The sequence below is a fragment of the Diabrotica virgifera genome, chromosome 6 (assembly GCF_917563875.1).
Source record: "Diabrotica virgifera virgifera chromosome 6, PGI_DIABVI_V3a".
NCBI lineage: Eukaryota > Metazoa > Arthropoda > Insecta > Coleoptera > Chrysomelidae > Diabrotica > Diabrotica virgifera.
Genome location: NC_065448.1, coordinates 93,200,649 through 93,220,196, shown reverse-complemented (window position 1 = coordinate 93,220,196; position 19,548 = coordinate 93,200,649). Strand labels below are relative to the sequence as shown.

The 19,548-nt window shown below is 35.1% G+C and overlaps 1 protein-coding gene across 4 annotated transcripts in view; it reads right to left on the bottom strand.

Annotated features, from left to right (window-relative positions):
• The window catches only part of LOC114329196 (zinc finger homeobox protein 4), a 1,197,903-nt gene that overhangs the window by 32,733 nt on the left and 1,145,622 nt on the right, over positions 1–19,548 (bottom strand). For all 4 annotated transcript variants that reach the window (XM_050652612.1, XM_050652613.1, XM_028278232.2 and 1 more), the window contains one exon: positions 2,277–5,439. In XM_050652612.1, coding sequence (XP_050508569.1) covers positions 2,277–5,439 — 3,163 coding nt within the window. The remainder of the gene's footprint in view (positions 1–2,276; positions 5,440–19,548) is intronic.

Sequence of the window (19,548 nt, the reverse complement as noted above, 5' to 3'; positions counted from 1 at the left end):
TTAAACCCAAGTCCAACACAGTAAAGGAAGATTTTTAGTAGAGAAAAAAGACTTTCTAAATCCAACGGAAGTTGCTAAAATTATGAGTAAAATAAAATGAAGCAGAGTCCCAGGAATGCAAGGTATCCACAACATTACAATCGAGGAACTCCCGTAGAAAATTATAGTGCAACTACATCTTCAGATTTTGCCTGGAAAATGCAGAATTTCAAATCAACTAGAAATATCCAAAAATTATCCCTCTACTAAAACCAAGGAAGGACGAAAGAAGACCAGATAGCTACAGGCCAATATCTCTACTGAGAAAGGTTAAGAAAATCATCAACAGAAGACTAATGAAGCACGCAGAGAAAATAATAATACAAGATCAAGTCGGATTCAGAAAAGAAAGAAACTGCGAACTTTGGCTAGCAAAGTGGTCAGCGGCACGAAAATCCAAGTCAACAGAAACCAGAAAATATGGATTGGCCATCCTAGACATAAAAAAATCATATATATGTGACACATATTTATCTAATAGGACGTTTCAAGTTTCAACTGATCAAAAGATATCCAGGATACAAGAAATCCCAGAAGGGATGCTTCAGGGCAGTATTCCATCGCCCATCTTATAGAACATTTTTGTTTCAGACTTACCAAGAGATGCAATAACAAGTACAGTTCTATAGGTGGTCAATACGGCAATAGGTATGGACAGTAGGACAAGAGGGCAGAAGAATAATTGTCGAGACTCGACATGGATAAATGGAAGATCAAAATCAAGGCAGAAGAGACACAGCCTATCCTCTTTACCCAGCAACACAATCCAGCAATAGTAGAACTCACGATGGGTGGAAACGTCATACAATCTGAAGCATCCGGCAAATACTTAGGAGTCCACCTCGACAAAAGACTAAATTTCACGAAGAACACTCAAAAAGTCAAGAAAAAAGCGAATTTAGCTAAAAGACTAATTCAAGCTTATATTTTCAGGAGTTTTCAGCCCCCGAACGAATGCCAAGAAGATCTAATTGTACAAGGCCTACGTTAGGTCGGTGATATTGTATGCAGTCCCAGTCTGGGGTTCCACAGTAGAGCTCAACTGGAAGAACTTAGAAAGAACAGAGACGCCATGCTGAAAACAGCACCTACAGAAAAAGATGTTCAGGAGTCAACAACAGGAATAATCCGGTAAAGAAGGCCATCTTTAGTGTGAAATGTAAATATTATTATGGCAATAAATGTTTTTATTTTTATTTTGTTTTATTTCATTTTTATTTTTAGTCCAAAACACCTTGGTTTACCAACGATATAAAAGAAAAATCGAAGAAAAAACTGCGTTTCTTAAATGCAGTTAAAGACCAGAAGCTTAAGACCAACAAATGAAAATGAAGCAAGACTTACAAATTATTATTAAAAAAAGCAATAAAAGAGTACTGGGCAACATTTACAAACATAATATTTAAGTCTGACTTATTTGTTCCAAATGATACAAATGTAGAGCTTTATAAGACAACAGAAAAGTAAAATGAAACCTGGTTGATATATCGAGTGAATTCCATTTTTAAAAACTTGTTCAAATCGTAACCTCTAACTGTGTTACCAGAAACGTCAAAAATAAAGGCAAATGAATTAAAGTGCTAAAGAAGAGATTAAAAGTGCTCTCGAAAAATTACAAACTCGAGATTCACTAGAAGAGAAAATAGCGCATAATACTTTCTTAAAAGATCGAGTTGACAAAAAGAAAATAGACCAAAAATTATGATTCACAATCAAATTTACAAAGCTAGGAAAAGCAATCCAAGAGTTTGGACAATTAGTGATATTCTTAGACGAGAGATAAATAAACGAAAGGTAAATATAAAAATAGCAATAAGAAGAAAGCAGTTTTCAACACATTAATATGAATTTATTATTATTTCTTATATATATTTCTAAATAAGTAACGTACTGTTTTTGTAAATTTGAGGTTATATTATAATAGAATTTAAATCAAAATTAACACTTTAAATTAGAAAGTACCACAAGAATAATTACGATTTAATATTGCACTATTTCTACAATCAGGTACAGCATTTAATAGCAAAAACAGCAAATGAAAGTAATTTCCGGTTAAATCAGAAGTTAACTAGGCTTTACCGACCAATATTAAAAAAAACGTAGTCAAAGTGTTTTAGAATCCCGACTGAACTTAACGATATCGATTTAAATGCATGAATGAACAAATCTTTTTATACAAATAAAATGCTAAGCAACAACAAATAGAAGCACACAAAAGTATTTAAAATGTTACTCACCATTAGCGCCAAACATCGCATGATGAACGTACTGGTTTTGAACACCGTAGTTTGCATTGTTGCCGAGTTGGTAGAATTGCTGGAAGAGGTTCTCTTGATTCTCCTCCTGTTCACCTTTAGCCATGTTCCCCATTTGAACGCCAGACATTTGGAGCAGCTGGTAGTGGCTGTTGTTGTTAACATTCTGCTGAGGGTTGGTGGTGGAATCGGCTGAGACGGCACCCGAAGCCCCAGGTATTGATGGCACAGTGAATTCGTTCTCGGGACCGACATCTTTATGTTGGTTTTCTAGATGCATCTTCACATTGGCTATGTGTGATTTGGTAAAGATGTGGTCTTGAACTGAGTACTTGTGAGAATATTTGAAGTTACAGTACTTGCAGTCATCAGGCATCGCATTGGTTTCTCCTTCGTTTTGGCCTAAAGCTTTTTGTAAGGCTAACTTGCCTTTCTTTTCTTTGGCTCGTGCATTTTGAAACCATACTTGAACAACTCGTTTGGGCAGACCAATTTCTCTTCCTAGGTTTTCACATTCAGCCATTGTCGGTGTTTTGTAGTCATTGAACAAAATTTTCATAGCTTTCACCTGGACTGAAGACATTTGAGTTCGGTAACGTTTATTGCCACCCTGTGAACCACCGCTACTATTCATTTGCTTTTGGGTGTTGCTTTGAGTACTACTGGCAGGTGAGGTTGGATTACTTTCATCGTCGTAGTATTCCGTAGTTTCAGACATAGAGTCGCTACGTTCATCACATAAAGAACGCTCGCTGAGATCAGTTAATGGGCCTGGATCACAAACATTTCGTTCGTGATCCATAGAAACTTTCATTGGTCGAGACAGATCTACTGGCTTAGATAAATCTAAAGGGATTTCTACACCCTCAGGTTTCTCCGATTTTATTTCACTTTTATCACCATTTGATGCGGCAGCATGCGCTTGTAATTCACTAATATACCGCTTCATACTTTCTTCATAATACTTTTTTATGGAGTTCTCCATATCGGGATGAAGTGATGGAAATAGAGGGGGTACCATGTTTGAATTTGGAGGCTGATTTTTGTTTTCGCCTCCTGAACTCAAACTTGGAGCTGATTCAAGGCTTATCTCTTCGTCAGGTAACGCATCAATATTTATTTCACCTCTAGCGCACTGATCTGCGTGTTTGGTGGTTAAATGAGATTCTAGAGCAGACTTAACTTTAAATAGGGCCGGACAAAACGGACATCTTTTATTAATTACTTGAGCATGGGCTCTAAATTGCCCTTTTCTTTCTCTGGCTCTGGTATTCTGAAACCATACTTGAACCACTCTCTTTTTTAAACCCACTTCTCTTGCAATATTTTCTAACATTTTTCTGGATGGATTACTTTCTACCTGATATTTTTGATAAAGATAATCTAGTTGCTCAGGTAGTATTGTGGTTCTAAGTCTTTTATCTTTGGGTTGATCAGAAGTGTCACTTTCAGCATCAAATTCATCAACTTTTCTTTTTTGTCCAGCAACATTATTTAACATATTGATGAGAGGATGCTGAAGGTTTTGTTGCGGTATGTTCCCAACATTGTTCGGTTGTTTATTCATATCCCCCAAATTAGCGTTTAGTTGTTGTAGTTGGGCATGCTGCTGAAGGATCCCAAAGGGAGAATCTGGGGGATATGATGGAAAAAGGTTAGGATTCATTAAGTGAACAAGTTGATGCTCTCGCCAAAGTTCAAATCGAGGAAAAACTAGATTGCATTTATCGCACTGAAAGGTACTTTCTTTGGATTCAGAAGGAGAAGGTGATGTTGGGGGATAATTTCCTTGGCTTGGGGTAGGAGTTGTTGGAGCAGTAGGATGATTGGGACTTTGTGTAAGGTTGGGTTGAGGTAGAGTCGGTAATCCACTTTGAGGAGGCATCTGATGTTGTTGAGATTGTTCTACAGTTGTACTCGAATTTGAATCTTCTGAACTCAATACAGCGGCTATTTGTGCTGCTGCTGCTTGAGCTTGTGCTGAACGTTTTGCATCTTCTTCTTTAAAGCAGTGCGTTTTCTGATGTCGAATTAGTTCGTAGTATCTTTGGAATACCAGTAGACACTTTTTACATTGGTAATTTAGTCCAGGAGTTCTTTGAAATCTATTTGCTCCAGCTTCGTCAATTCCAGGTGCGGGCTCAACTGCTGGTTGGTTTTCGTATACTTTTCGTGCTTTTTGGCGAGCGTTTTGAAACCAAACTACTATAACCCGTGGACTAAGATTCAGTAGTTTCGATAGATATTCGAGATCGTCATCTTTTGGGTAAGCGTTATTTTCGAAGAATTCTTGTAATACTTTTATTTGATAATCGGTAAATCTAGTACGGTTTGCTCTTTTTCCAGTTGAACCTCCAGATCCCTGACTCCCAGGATTGCTGTAGTCTCGGCTAGGGCTTAGGCACCGGTTGGGAGTAAGGGGTAGCATTCCTTGAAGGTTGTTTGGATTAGGAAAATTTTGTTGGTTAAGTTTAGGAGGCGGCAACATAGGACTTGTAAGACCATGATGGGATGATAAGCTGGCCATATTCATAGTAGGTGTACTCGTAGTTAAGGTATCACCTAACTGAGATGCAATGATTGAAGTCAGGGTGAGATTATTCGGTGTACTTGGCTGTGATACACTTTGGTTATCTGAACTGGCAATAGACGTCGCTGGACTTTGTGCTTGTTGCAAGTTTACTGGTAAGTTAAATATGTTAGGTTTTTCGTCTATAGGTTCTTGTATTTTCTCTTCGTTTAGTTTGGGAAAGTCATCGACAGGTTCCTCTTTTAATTCGTGTTTAATTTCTTGCGAAAGTTTTGGTGATTCTTTTGACTTATTCTCTTCAATGCTGCTCCCCGAGCTGTTCAAGGGCATTACTTTAGCTTCACCAGTTTTTTCGTATTCTTCTAAATTTAATGTAGTTGAAGGTGGATTGTTAAAATTGTACGGACTATCTTTATTACGTTGTCGTTCTTTGAACAATGTGTTTCTAAACCAGTGTTTTATAACTTTCGGCGGTAAGCCACTTTGTGATGCCATCTCGTGAATTTGGTCTTCCGACGGAGAGTTGTTGATGTCGAAGTGAGCACGTAAAATTTTCAGTTGATCATCGGTAATTCGCGTCCTGGCTCGTTTCTGATTAGCCGCTGCGCTGACAACCTGCAGAAATAAGAAATACCGGTCTGAGAATTCCATCGCCAATATTAAACAGATTTATATGTAGTACCAAACGGACGAATCGTAAATGTATGTAGCCTTAATAAATTGTAACAAATTGGCTATAAATCAATTACGATAATTATCACAATGGAAGGCTACATCTTACAAACAACAATTAAAATAATCAAGTGAGAGAGACAGATCGAACGAAACTAATAATGAACGATATAGACCAGGCATCAGTGGTGTAAATTTTAATATATTATAGTCACATTATTATGGAAAGTACTTTTAAATATTTATATAGATACAAACGGATATTATTTATATGGATACAAACAAAATATAATATTTATATCTTTATATAAATACGATTATACTGTACCTTGCGAAAGTAACAAATAACAAATTAATTAAAGGACAATAGCCCAGTAAATGAACGGGAAATACGGCGATACCGTGTAATTTTCAGGCGCAACTCCAAATTGAATGAAAATTTGGATTTAGTTTCTACTTACTCTCCACTTCAAAGTTGAAATTGTGCCGTTGGTTGCTTTTACTTGGGGGGTGACAGTCACCCCTTCTCGGGGGTGACAAAATATACGGTCAAGATATGACCGGAAATGGATAAATTGACCGATTTTAAGCTACTTTTGTTCTATAGAGTTTTTTACGTAAGTCAATACTTTTCGAGTTATTTGCGATTGAAAATGTTTATTTTTCGATAAAAAAACTACGTTTTCAGACGGTTTTTCGCAAATAACTCAAAAAGTAAATATTTGATCGAAAAAAATAGCAAAAGTGAAACCTATAAAAAACCAAAAAAAAAATGGTGTATCAGTAAAGTCTATCAATTGAGTAAAAACAGAGTTGTAGTTCATGAAAAATACGTTCTTATTAGTCTAATTCCAAATCGAATATTTCAACGTGAAATCACCGAAAAATTAAGCACTTTTCGGGAAAAACCAATTCAAACTTTTTTAAAGTGTTTATAAAAGGCTTTATTTTAATTGGTTATAAGTTTCTAGCATTAAACATATGCGAGTTACGCTCAAAATAAAGTTGCTCCTCTTTTTTTGGTAAAAAATCATGAAAATCTGCGCATGTTTAGCTCCCCAAATGAAATTAATCGCTACCGCGTTACAAACAATTTACTTAGTTATCTCTTTTTTATATTATCTGTCAGTCTTATCGGTTTAAAGTGCTTATTTTTGAAAAGGTTATAGTTGAAAAAGTTTGAACGGGTCACTAAGTACGAGTGTATGCAAATTTTGAACAGCCATATCTTAACCAATTTTTGTCTTACGGAAAAACAAAATGAAACTAGCATATTTATAATTGCAAAACCTACATTTTTTTATTTTTGAAGATTTTTCTTATCACTAATACTTTTTAGAAACCTTTTTTTACTATAAAACCAATTTTTTTTTTTAAATAAGCACTTTAAGCCAATCATACTTACAGATCATATAAACAATACACATACAGTTAAAATAAATGGTAAAGGGGTAACGATTAATTTTATTTAGGCTGCTAAATAGAGAGAGGTTTTTACGATTTTTTTTACCAAAAAAAGGGGCCAACTTTTTTTCAGTGTAACTCGTTTATTTTTGATGCTAGAAACTTTTATAAAAAACAAATTTAAAGCTTTTTTTAGATACTTTAAAAATCCTAATAAGCTTTTCCCGAAAAGTGCTTAATTTGTCGGTGATTTCGCGTTGAATTATTTGATTTGGAATTAGACGAATAAGAACGTATTTTTCATGAGCTACACCTTTGCTTTTTCTCAATTTATATACTTTACTGATACACCATTTTCTTCGGTTTTTTATAAGCTACACTTTTTCTAATGTTTTTTTTGATAAAATATTTACTTTTTGAGTTATTTTCGAAGAATGGTCTGAAAACGTAGTTTTTTTGTCGAAAAATCAACAATTTCAATCGCAAATAACTCAAAAAGTATTGACTTACGTAAAAAACTTTATAGAACAAAAGTTGCTTATAATCTGTCAACTAATCCATTTCCGTGCTTATTTTAAACACGCGTTTTTCACCCCCCGAGAAGGGGTGACCGTCACCCCCCAAGTAAAAGCAACCAACCTGAAAATTACACTCCAAAACGGTCATTTATTGCAAGCAATGTTTTTATAAAAAAAAATACCAATGTAGAACGAATATCCTTATTGTAACCCTTCCATATTCCCAAAAAGCGTTTCATATGATCAAAATCGTATTACCGCTATTCCAGAATATTATACTACATAGTAGATGCAAGTGGCTACTAAAATCTTTGATTAAAGAGGATATGGAAAACAAAACAACACAAAAAAGCAGATATGCATGAATTTAAAGACTCAAGTATACAGATATGATATAACAGAATATGAGTTTAACAAAAAAAAACTGGAGAAGCTGGAACAGTGAAAGCAAGGAGCTGGGATAGCGAGAGTAATAAGATTCTTAGTAGATTTCTTCTTATAGCTGAGACCTTGACAATTTTGGAGGTCATCAGGTGGAATTTCCACTTAGTAACTTCGTTTTTGTATGTTGGAAACAATTTTTTCTGTGTTCCTTTTACTCGTGATTGTGTCTTCGGCAAAATGCTTTATTTCTTAGTTTCGTCCGAAGACTTTTCTCAAATTTTTTCTACAATTTATTTCAAGTTTTCGCAATGGCCCTTTCTTTATCATATCTAAACATTTGGATGCATAAATGAGGCTGACGCTTGATGACTATGACTGCTTTTGTAGAGGTTTTTGCATATATGGAAGGCATCTTTTAATTTAGAACATCTATAATATGTATTTTCAATGGCAACATTCTCTTAACCATCAGGTGTAAGAAACTGTCCCGTGTATTTAACTTTTTTGACTGTTTGTCTTTTTCTTGTTGTACTCACAGTTTTAAACTCAGTTATATTAACTACTAATTTCAGATCAATTGAAAGCATGACAGAAAAACTTTTTAAATGACATAATAATAATAATATCCTATGGCATTTTTGCCGGGGAGATCCTTTCGGATAGTTCCAGCGCCAATTACATCTTTAACCCTGTTTCAAGTAACTAGTGTCGATGTAAACTAGCCCAGGGGGACCGACGGCTTAACGTACTCTCCGAGGCACGGTGAGACGGCTCGTGTCATTATTGGAAATGAAAATGGTTTGTCTTTGGCAGGGATCGAACCCATGTCTACTGGCGTATGAGGCCAGCGTTTATGCCGTTACCCACGGCCGCTCACTTTAAATGACATAATTAGCTAAAAGAGCAAAGTCATCAGCAAAAGCTAATCAGTTTACCTTCAGACCCTTTCTTTTTTTTGTAGTTCAATGAAACCAAAGTAATTCCAAGATAATTATTTAAATAGCTTTTATCTTTTTTTTATGCAGTGGAGGAATATGTGCTATTTAACGTAATCGTCCGTAATCTTTTGCAGGGTTTCTCTTGAATAATTCTAAAGCCTTCAGAGTAAAAACAACATTCATCTGTAAACCTGGTCTCATGTACAGCCGTTACCATATTTTTTTCTGTGAGTATATCCAGTGTTTGCTTTAGTTTTCCAACTTAAGAGGAACAGAAGAGAAAGTTTATATTCATAGTTGCAAATTGTTAAATTCCTCACACTTTGTAGGTCTACTTGTCCCATTAATGGGATTGGATTGATTATCCAGAGTGTGGATTTACATAGATAAAGAAAACCATGTCAGAAAGAAAATTGGAAGAGATACTTGGGAAAAAGAAAGACCTTTCTACCAGCAGTAGTACAATCAGTAGTACAATCTATGACGATAATAATGATCAATTCAGCTTCTTTCTTAGACGTTGATGCAAAGTTTAGTTACATTTAACTGTACACTTACATAAGTGTTACACTTATATTAATTTTTAGGGTACCTGATGCCTGGCCTAGTGCAGAAATTTGTATAATTTTTGTTGACCGACGGGTACCGAAAAAATTATTAATGATGATTACTGAAATGGTAAGTGTTAATTAACAGCTGACCAACTAAACTTGGAAAGGCCAAATGTGAAATCTGTTAAAATTAAGTGTCGTTTATTTTAGTCCATCCGTAAATAAGAGAACAGTAATTAGCACATTATCTCATTACAAAGAAGTTATTTTAAGCTATTGAGAAATCATGCGCCTCTACGGACTTTACGTAACGATTTAATAGGTACTAACTCAATTATATTTTCGATTTAATACATTTAACCTTAATAATTAATATTAGTGCTACCTTCGCTGATGACACCGCAATCCTTTCATTTCGCTGAAATCGTGAAGAAACAGCAGAACATTTACAGCATTCGGCAAACCGAATTCATACCTGGATAAAAGGGTGGGAAATAAGATTTAAAAAATTAAGTTCTTCAATATTTTCATTACAGATCAATAGAACGAATCAATGTTTGAAGAATAAACATTGCTTATTTAGGAACACATAGGATTCTTGTGTATTACTTAAAATGTAACACATTGCTAAAAAAACAAGGTAAAAATAGGAAAAGAAAGTTCCTCTAATTGTTAGGATACGAATCAAAATTTAACTATTTATCTAACTAGAGGCAGCTTCAGATTTATTTTGTTTCAGGGGCTACCACTGGCGGCTGGTCAGAGGAGGCAAGGGAGGCTTAGCCTCCCCGTACATTTTTTACACATGCTACACTGTTTTGTTTACTTTGCTATTTTGCTTCGCGTTAGAGATATCGGAAAAAGTTATTTGAACAAGTTGTTCCAAATAATGTTCTAACCCCACATACCAAATTTCATCACAAAATTCGCACTTTTAGTTTTTTCATTATTTTGTAGTCAGGATCCTAAAATTGGAGCGGAGGCTGCTGGCCGGAATATCTCACTTGCTAGTGCTCCACGCAGCCCAGCAGCGTTTAAAGAGACCCGGTCTATATAACTTTTTCCGATATCTGTAATGCAAAGCAAAATATCGGTAATTTACCGTGTTTTTGGATTCGCAGTAGGCCGCTTTTAGAATTAAAAAAATTCAGTTGAGTATCTTAAAAAATGTGAGCCTTCAACCTGTATAGACTGCAAAACTTCAAATCTGTATTTATTTTGATATGCATATCTACTTACAGAGATAGAATTGTTAACAAATAAACGACAAACTTTGGTAATACACTTTTACAATTAGACTAACTATTTTTAGCATGGTATGATATTATGAAATTATGAATTATGATGATATTATAAAATGTAAATAAAAAATGGTCAAAAAAATGGGGCCTTAAATTAGATTTTTTTGGCGGATTTTTTTGCTAGTGCAAATTTGTCTAGATATTTTACATTTAGGAATAGCCTCCCCTATTGTAAAAATCACGAGCCGCCACTGGGGGCTACCACTATCATTTGACATATTATGTTTCTTTCTTTTGGTGTCTTCAGAACTGTCTGTGGTGTACCCTGTACACCACAGAAAAATAAGAAACAATTTTCAACTGAGGGTGGTAGCCCCTGAAACAAATTAAATCTTAACTGTGTCTAGGTACTTTAGTTTTACTCACATTTTGAGTACATACTAGGAAGCAAAATTTTGTTGAAATTTTACTTATATACAGTATGGTGCAAATGAAAGGAATAAATTCGTTATTTCGCAAACTGGTGACTTTAAGAAAAAGTCCCGAAATAGGTCGATTTTTATTTTTAAATTATGATATTTTGGCATATATGTCATACTTAGTGACGTTATCCATCTGGGCGTGATGACGCAATCGATGATTTTTTTAATAGGAATAGGGGTCTACTACTACTACATTGTTTTGATTTGCTTGTCTTGATAATGTTAAGAAGAAATGCGTACAATGTGCTTCCCCGTTTAGGATTTTGTCCTCTTCAGGGTTTGTGGTGAATGTTTAGTGTTGGCAGCAAAAGCAAACAGTCCGAAAAACACACTGGGGCAAGCGCCGTGTCCTGGTGTTCTTGGATCCTTGGTTATGCCGGACGGTGGTGTCCAGAAGGCTAAGAAGTCAACAGAGAAGAAAGTTTGATGGATTGTTGTTGGTTCCATAGACATTTACGTGTACTGTCCGTGCTTTGCTCTCGACCAATCTCCCTAGAAACCATTGTACAACGACAGGCGAACCTGCGTCCCTCGTCGGCGGTCAGGAGGTGGCTTTGAGCGCAGCGTGGACAGTGAGCGTTCGAGTGGAGAAAATAGTTGCGGCTATTTTCTTGGGACGAACAGGTATAATTGTGCAATGAAGTTGGGAAACCGCAAAAAACCAACTTCTCCCTGTTCGGGGTAGGGAAGAGGAAATGTTAGAGGTGGGTACGGTAGGCTAACGGGGTAGCCTCAAGGATGTTTTCGTACTCTACCGGGAGTTCGTCAATGCATGTTTGCATTAGAGCGGACGGTACGTGAATCTTTTTGCGTTTGGGCTTTCGGTAGAGTACGTGGCCGGAAGATGAACAGGAACATTTGAGAGATTCTTGTGTGTCGGAAGGGGGGCCGTTGATTACTTTGATTGTGAAGTTCCTGTTCAGAGAGTTTATTCTCGCGGTGATTTTGGGGGTGTTCGAGATGTTATGGATTTCGTTTGAGGGATATCGCCAGTGCTCATAGTTACATCTACGCAAGACTCTACGCTCCGTCCTCAACAACCTCTCTTGTTTTTGTCTAGAGCAAAGAGAGTAGATACATGACTTGTACTCCATGACGGGTCGAATAAAGGTCTTGTAAGTGTGAATGAGAGTCTTCTTGTGTGTCTTGCCAATTTTTCCAGAGAGAGCGTTGAGAAGTCTGGCCCTGTTCCTTACCCTGTCTAAAGTTGCCTTTAGATCTGCGTCCCAGTTGAGAGTCCTGGTAAACAGAACTCCCAAATAGTTCACAGTCGGGCTAACAACAAGCCTTTCTCCCAACAAACTCAGAGGATATTGGTCGTCTTCATTGCGAATGATTCTATTTGACACAGAAGGGGCGCGAAACACAATTGTTGTTGTTTTGTTCGCGTTGAGCGTGACTCTCCACTTACAACACCATTCGCCGACGCCGTCCAACAGAGCCTGGGCTCTTCTGAAGAGGAGTCTTGGGTTGTATCGAGAGGTAGTTGAGAGCAGAGTCGTGTCGTCTGCATAGAGAAACAGCCGAGTACCTGGGATATTTTGGTTAGTGATATCGCTGTTGTAGATGATGTACAACAGCGGCGCTAGGACTGAACCCTGGGGAACTCCAGCTTGTGGAGTGAAGGGGGTGGACCTTTGATCGCATATTTTCACTCTGACAGTACGATTGTGGAGGTAGGAGTGTACAATTTTGGTAAATTGCAATGGAAGCCCGATGTCCAGAAGTTTCCGAACAAGCCCGTCGTGCCAGACCTGGTCGAAAGCCTTCTGCACATCCAGAAATGTGGCTATGGCGATTGAACCATCGTTGATGGTTTGAGTAACTTTGGTAGTGAAGTCTATTAATGCATGTTTAGTAGATTTACCTGACTGGAATCCATATTGGAATTTTGGTATGATATTGTGGTTTTCGAGAAAGTTATTGAGCCTCTCTTTTAGGATTAGCTCAAGAACTTTACCCAGAGTATTGATTAATGAAATTGGTCTATAGGATTCCACGTCAGTTGGGGGTTTGCCTTTTTTCAAAAGCATGATGGTGTTGGCCACTTTCCAAGGAGTAGGAAAGTGGCTGTTTTTGAGACATGCATTGAATATTTTAGTTAGAAGAGGGATGATACTCTCTGGAAGTTTTTTGAGGCACCTTCGGTTGATGCCATCAGGTCCGGGAGCGCTGTTTTTGCCTATTTGGCAGAAGCTCTCCGTTTCCCTGTCTGTGAGGGGGTCCATGATAGGATCATAGACTGGAATGTAGTGGTTGAGAGTAACATTTACAATGTATTCTGTGTTGAATTTAAATATGCGATCAAAGTTCGGGTTATCTGGCGTTTGAAAATTGTTTTGAAGCGAATTTCTGAATGCTTCGGCTTTCCCTTCTGGGGAATTGACTATGTGATTGTTGACCAACAGATGAGATGGATAGGGGTCGTGTGTTAGCTTATTTGAAAGGTTATTCAATTCTCTATTCGGCAATATAAACATTCACATAATTATTTATACAGATTGTCAAAAAAAATGTTTAAATTAAATTATTTGACAAAGAAGAAGAAGAATGTATTGTAATTTATTTAATTCAAAATATATTTTACTGTTACCCTAAAAAAAATGTTTATTTCACAAATAAACATTGCTTTTCGATTCAATTCAATGTTCAAGCCAGCTCCTGCCAGCGACTTGCCTCTTAGAAGTTTGAACATTTAATTTAAGCGAAAAGAAATGTTCATTTGTGAAATAAACATTTTTTCTGATTTGTGAAAGCAGTAAAATTTATTTTGAATTAAATAAATTACATACATTCTTCTTTTTTTTTGTCAAATAATTTAATTTAAAAATTTTTTTTGGACACTTTGTATAAATAATTATGTAAATGTTTCTATTGCTGAATAGAGAATTAAATAAATTTTCAAATTATCTAGCACACGATCCCCATTCTTGTTTAAAAAAATCATCGATTACGTCATCACGCCCAGATGGATGACGTCACTAGTATGACATGTATGCCAAAATATCATTATTTAAAAATAAAAATCGGCCTGTTTCCGGATTTTTCCTCAAAGTCGCTGGTTTACGAAATAACGAATTTATTCCTTTCATTTGCACCATACTCTACGTAGATAGATGGAGAATGGATCATGTCTACTATTATTTATCTGTCTGTAGGCCTTGCAAGTTGAAGAAGGTTTAGATTAAAGGTACTAACCAAAAATTTACTTTCCGACCAAACAAAACTGTAGTACCTACTTCTGTCCTTTAGATTTATCTTTGTTTTAATAATTTTGTTTAAATAAAGAAGCAATATAGTTTAAATATTATAAATATTTCCAATATAAATTCGAATCAGTGGAAAGGTTTGAACACTAAAGAAGTATTTTCACAAGGGTCTCTATTATCCAAGAAGAGATACGTAGAAGAATGATGTCAGGTAACCGTGCCGTAGGTTCATGCTCTCAAGAGGCTGTTGAGAAGCAAAAATATATCCCGAGGAGCAAAGTGAAGAACCTACAAAACTGCAATAAAGTCAATCATAACGCATGCATCTGAGACATAAAAAAAACAGCAAAAAATGCTATTAGTTTGGGAGTGAAAAGTGCTGAGCACATCTTTGGTGGGAAGAACTTAAATGGATAATGGATGCGAAAGATACATAAGGAGCTATCAGAGCTTTATCAAGAACCTAATATACTAACAGTAACAAGAGCTCAAAAAATTAGATGGCTAGGTCACGTCGAGAGAATGAGTTCAGCGAGAGTCCCTTAAATTATAATATCTAGTGCGTTGGCAGGAATAATGAGAAGGGGAAGACCGAAGTCAAGATGGAACAATGAGGCCAAAGAAGACATGACGAGACTTAACATAAACAACTGGAAAAGGAAAGCTAACGATAAGCTAGAATGGAAGAATAGTACATCAAGCCACGGGTCTCATATATTATTATGTATTAATATTGTTTAAATAAATCCTAACCTGTTAAGGCATACAATTCTATAATAATGGTGCCACTGAAAGCAATATAACAGCAATAAAACGGAAGAATAAAAATCTCCTAGTACATCAGAAGCAATGACAGTCGTAAAGATCTAGTAATTAATATTTAATAAGAGAGCATCAGTAAGCATGCAAGGAATTATGAAGACAGGATATAAGTCTTATGAATGTTGACAATAGGTTTGTTCCAACACGACCGAGAACCGTCACGAAACGGTAACGCTTCTGCGCAGTAAACAAAATCCGTTCCAACAAAAATATGATCGTCATCGGATCGTCCTTCCCACTGTTCCAACAAGAATTGTGATCTTTCGGTGACGGTTTCGTGATGATCATTTCAGTAATCGGGCAAATGCATAATGTGCTGGTTGGACTGACTTGCGCACTAGGATTTAATTCTTTAAAGTTTTTGAGCCTTTGATCGACTAAAAGCACACAAGCTGTCACCAACAAAAATGACAAATATATGATTACCGTCATGGGACGATAACTGGGCGATACAATTACGAACATGCGCACAACAAACGGTACAAGTAGTTTCGTGACGGTTTCTGGACCGTCCAAAAGTTCATGTTGGAACAAACCTAATGTAAACACAGAAGCCCAAAAGCTTTGAGTTACTTGTAGTAACTCAGTTGTACTTTATAAGTAAACAGTGTACTTCTAAAGCGTCGTTTAAACACAACGATAAGTCACAGCAACTAGTTGTGATGACAAGTTGAAACGCTGTTTAGACGCTGCGATTCAATGCGATACCACCTTCAACCCAACTCCAACTTTGATAAGTTGTGCGATGCACCGTTTAAGGGTCGTTTAAACACAGCGATAAATCAAACAACTTATCAAGGTCAATCGAGTTGTTGCAACTTATCATTGTGTGTAAACGGTGCATCGCACAACTTATCAAAGTTGGAGTTGGGTTGAAGGTGGTATCGCATTGAATCGCAGCGTCTAAACAGTGTTTCAACTTGTCATCACAACTAGTTGCTGTGACTTATCGTTGTGTTTAAACGACGCTTTACACACAATGATAAGTTGCAACAACTCGATTGACCTTGATAAGTTGTTTGATATATCGATGTGTTTAAACGACCCTTAAGACTTAACAAGACGCTAAAGAATATTTAAGTTCCCTTTTCACGAAATCTGCATTGCTAAAATATGTAGTTGTATGATGTCGAGATCTTTCTCGTGTAAAGAGATGAATGTATCTTAGGATGCAGTAGAATGTAGAATTATTCATACAACTGGCATACGTTAAAAATATACCTATACCTACTGTTACTGTGTTTGATTATTGATATTAGTTTCTATGACACAGATAATTTGGATTATAATATGTTGTATTATATTCTAAGTTTTTCTTTGTTGTTAGAACCTGTCATACTTAACTTAAGGTGATACAATAGCGATCAACAGGTAGCCAAAACGGGTTCCAAGATTACGGCTGTAATTTTGAATATTTTTTCGAGATATTTGGCACACGTATTCGTAATATAATAAAGAATGGCGGTACAGAGCCCAATTTGAAAAATATATTAATATGTGGAAATTACTCTGTAATTAAATAGAACATTAAAAAAACGAGCCTGTACCGCCATTAAGAAGAACAAAAAAATACACTTTCTTCAAATAAACTTTTTTATCCGATGCCTAGATTTTGTGTCATTTTGGAACTACTAATGAAATAAAAAATTTTAGTAGTTCCAAAATGACACAAAATCTAGGCATCGGATAAAAAAGTTTATTTGAAGAAAGTGTATTTTTTTGTTATTCTTAATGGCGGTACAGGCTCGTTTTTTTAATATTGTATTTAATTACAGAGTAATTTCCACATATTAATATATTTTTCAAATTGGGCTCTGTACCGCCATTCTTTATTATATTACGAATACGTGTGCCAAATATCTCGAAAAAATATTCAAAATTACAGCCGCAAACTTGGAACGCGTTTTCGCTACCTGTTGATCGCTACTGTTTCCTCTTAAGTCAATTGGCTTAATGTACATCTTCCATTCGTCTAACCCTCTGGCTCAAATTTTAGTGTTAATGGCTACTGACTACTTACGTAGACGGGATCAACGGTGTTACGTACCCTCCGAGGCACGGTGGCGACTCAGATAAATCAGAAATTGAAAAAAATCTGGTGTCTATTTACCAGATTGGCATCGAACCCCAGCCTTGATAAAACAGTACCTAGTTACTGAGCTTGAGCTATGGCCGCAACAGTTCGTCGAGCTGGTCAAATTTTTGTAAATAATTCTTGTAAGCAACTGGGACAACAAAGTATCGATATTTATGATTTTTCTGCTTTGAACAGTTCTGTAGAGAGACCGTTTTAATATTCTGTCATACAAGCTATGGTCCCTGTATTTCCAAATAGTGAAGAACTATTTGTAAATCAATGTTTATGGATCTTTTCATTATTTTATGAGTAGGTCTTAAAACCTTAAACAAGTGCTTTACGAGCTGATCTGCAGGTAGTTGTAGTTAGAGTAATCTTTGTTAATTTCATGTTGTGAGTAATAACTTAAAGGTAGACGAAATAAAAAGGAATTTTAGTTGTATTGGTAATTTAATACCTGCCACTCATAAAGGAACCCTTGAATTACTAAAGATTGTAGAAACTAGGTACTTCTCTTTGTCAGTTTGTACATATTTCTAAGAAAAATTTAAGAGGTTATTTTTAAAGTTTAAATGTAAAATCCTTCATAACTGTTTATTTTTATTGTTATATAAAATATGAGTATTTAGTTCACTGCTGTAATTGATTGTTACTGAAAAATACTGATTATTATTAATCAGAGGTCTTAATATAGTTAGGTAACAGTATATTAATATTATTATAATATTAACTACATGGTATGGTAAACATAGCCAACAAGAACCATAGTCCATACATCAGTAATGGACTGATAATGTGACTGAAGTGAAGTAATTACTAAAAACTAAAAAACTCCCCTATGGTGCTATATGGCCAAGAAGAGCTTATACCGTATATTTATAAAGATGAATGATTTTAAGGAATTCTCTAAAAAGAAGCACACAATACTACTCAAAATATTTGAAGCAGTTTAAATAAAGGAAAATTATGCACAAATGATTTTAACTATAGGTTTTTTATTTTTTTAATAACAACTAAAATCGTATCTGCATAATTTTCCATGAATTAAACTGCTTCAAATATTTTGAGTACTATTGTGTGCTTCTTTTTTATAGTCTATTCTTTTATATTTCTATTATATATTATATTCTGAATAAAAGGCAATGTCTTTAGCTCAAATGCACTAATCAAACACCACTTTAATAATTGAACTGGTTAATTCGAATTGCTTTATCTTTTTCATGTAAACGTACTCTCGAAGGGGATGTCTTTATAATATAGTACAACTGTTCAATCTACCATTGTGAATTTGTTTCTTCTTTTCTCTGTATTTTGAACCATGTAATTCGAAATACTTGAAAGAAAAATGTGCTAGCTCAAAAATTTTAATGATTTTTTACCTCGCTTAGGTTTGAAAGTGGTGGACCCGAAGATATAGCGGAAAAATCATAATTCATTAAATAAAAATAGTCACTAAAATGTTTACGCACTTTCGGATGATTGCTGTGTTTCGTTTGGCCGGCATGTACCTATAAGAATCTCTGAAATACTATTTTTACATAACAACCACCAATAAAGATAACTAAAATTATGACCTGAAGATTGATATTGACACCTTTAAATATGTTATTATACTACTGTATTATACAAGATTCAGGTTTAGTAGACAGGCTCTAATTAGAGAAGAAATCAAAAGAAAATATCTTTACAATAATAAAGCCAACGCTAAAAAATATAAAACAATCCTAAAATGGTAAACATTAAAGACAATTTATATTTATGCGTCAGTCAATTAAAAAACTAAAAAATTTCCATATAATTTTGATCATATTGTACAGCTAGAATTCTTTATCAGCTATTATGCCTTTAACTTTGTAAAGAAAACAATAAAAATATTTATATATTCATCTAAAAGTTAATAATTTATGTAAACTATCCAAAAAATCTGTTTTAATTGCGACCTATTGTATTTCTAAACAATTCCTGTCCCACATTCTAAAGCGGAATCACTAGAAGCAACATATAAATTTAATTCACACCTACTCACAAATTTAATACACCTACTAACACTTGAATTAATGATTTTTAATTTATTGATGGAATAATTAACATACAATTGATAATTTACTAAAATGTATGTTTAAAAAATCACGTTCTGAAACTATGCACTTGCCTAAGAGTGTTGTTATATGAAGCGATAATTTGTAAAAATAATTTTTTATTGGACATTGTAATTAGAGGGTAACTAATATCAGACCACTGGTGAATGTTTTTAATTAGAATAATTAACAAAGGTTTGTCCAACTTAATATTGATGAAATTAGTATAATAATAATATTAATCTAGAGATGGAATTTAAAGATTAACACATTAATCATATATCATAATAAAGATTAACAAAATACATCAAGTACCACTGTAATAACAATAATAAATGTAAGCAAATG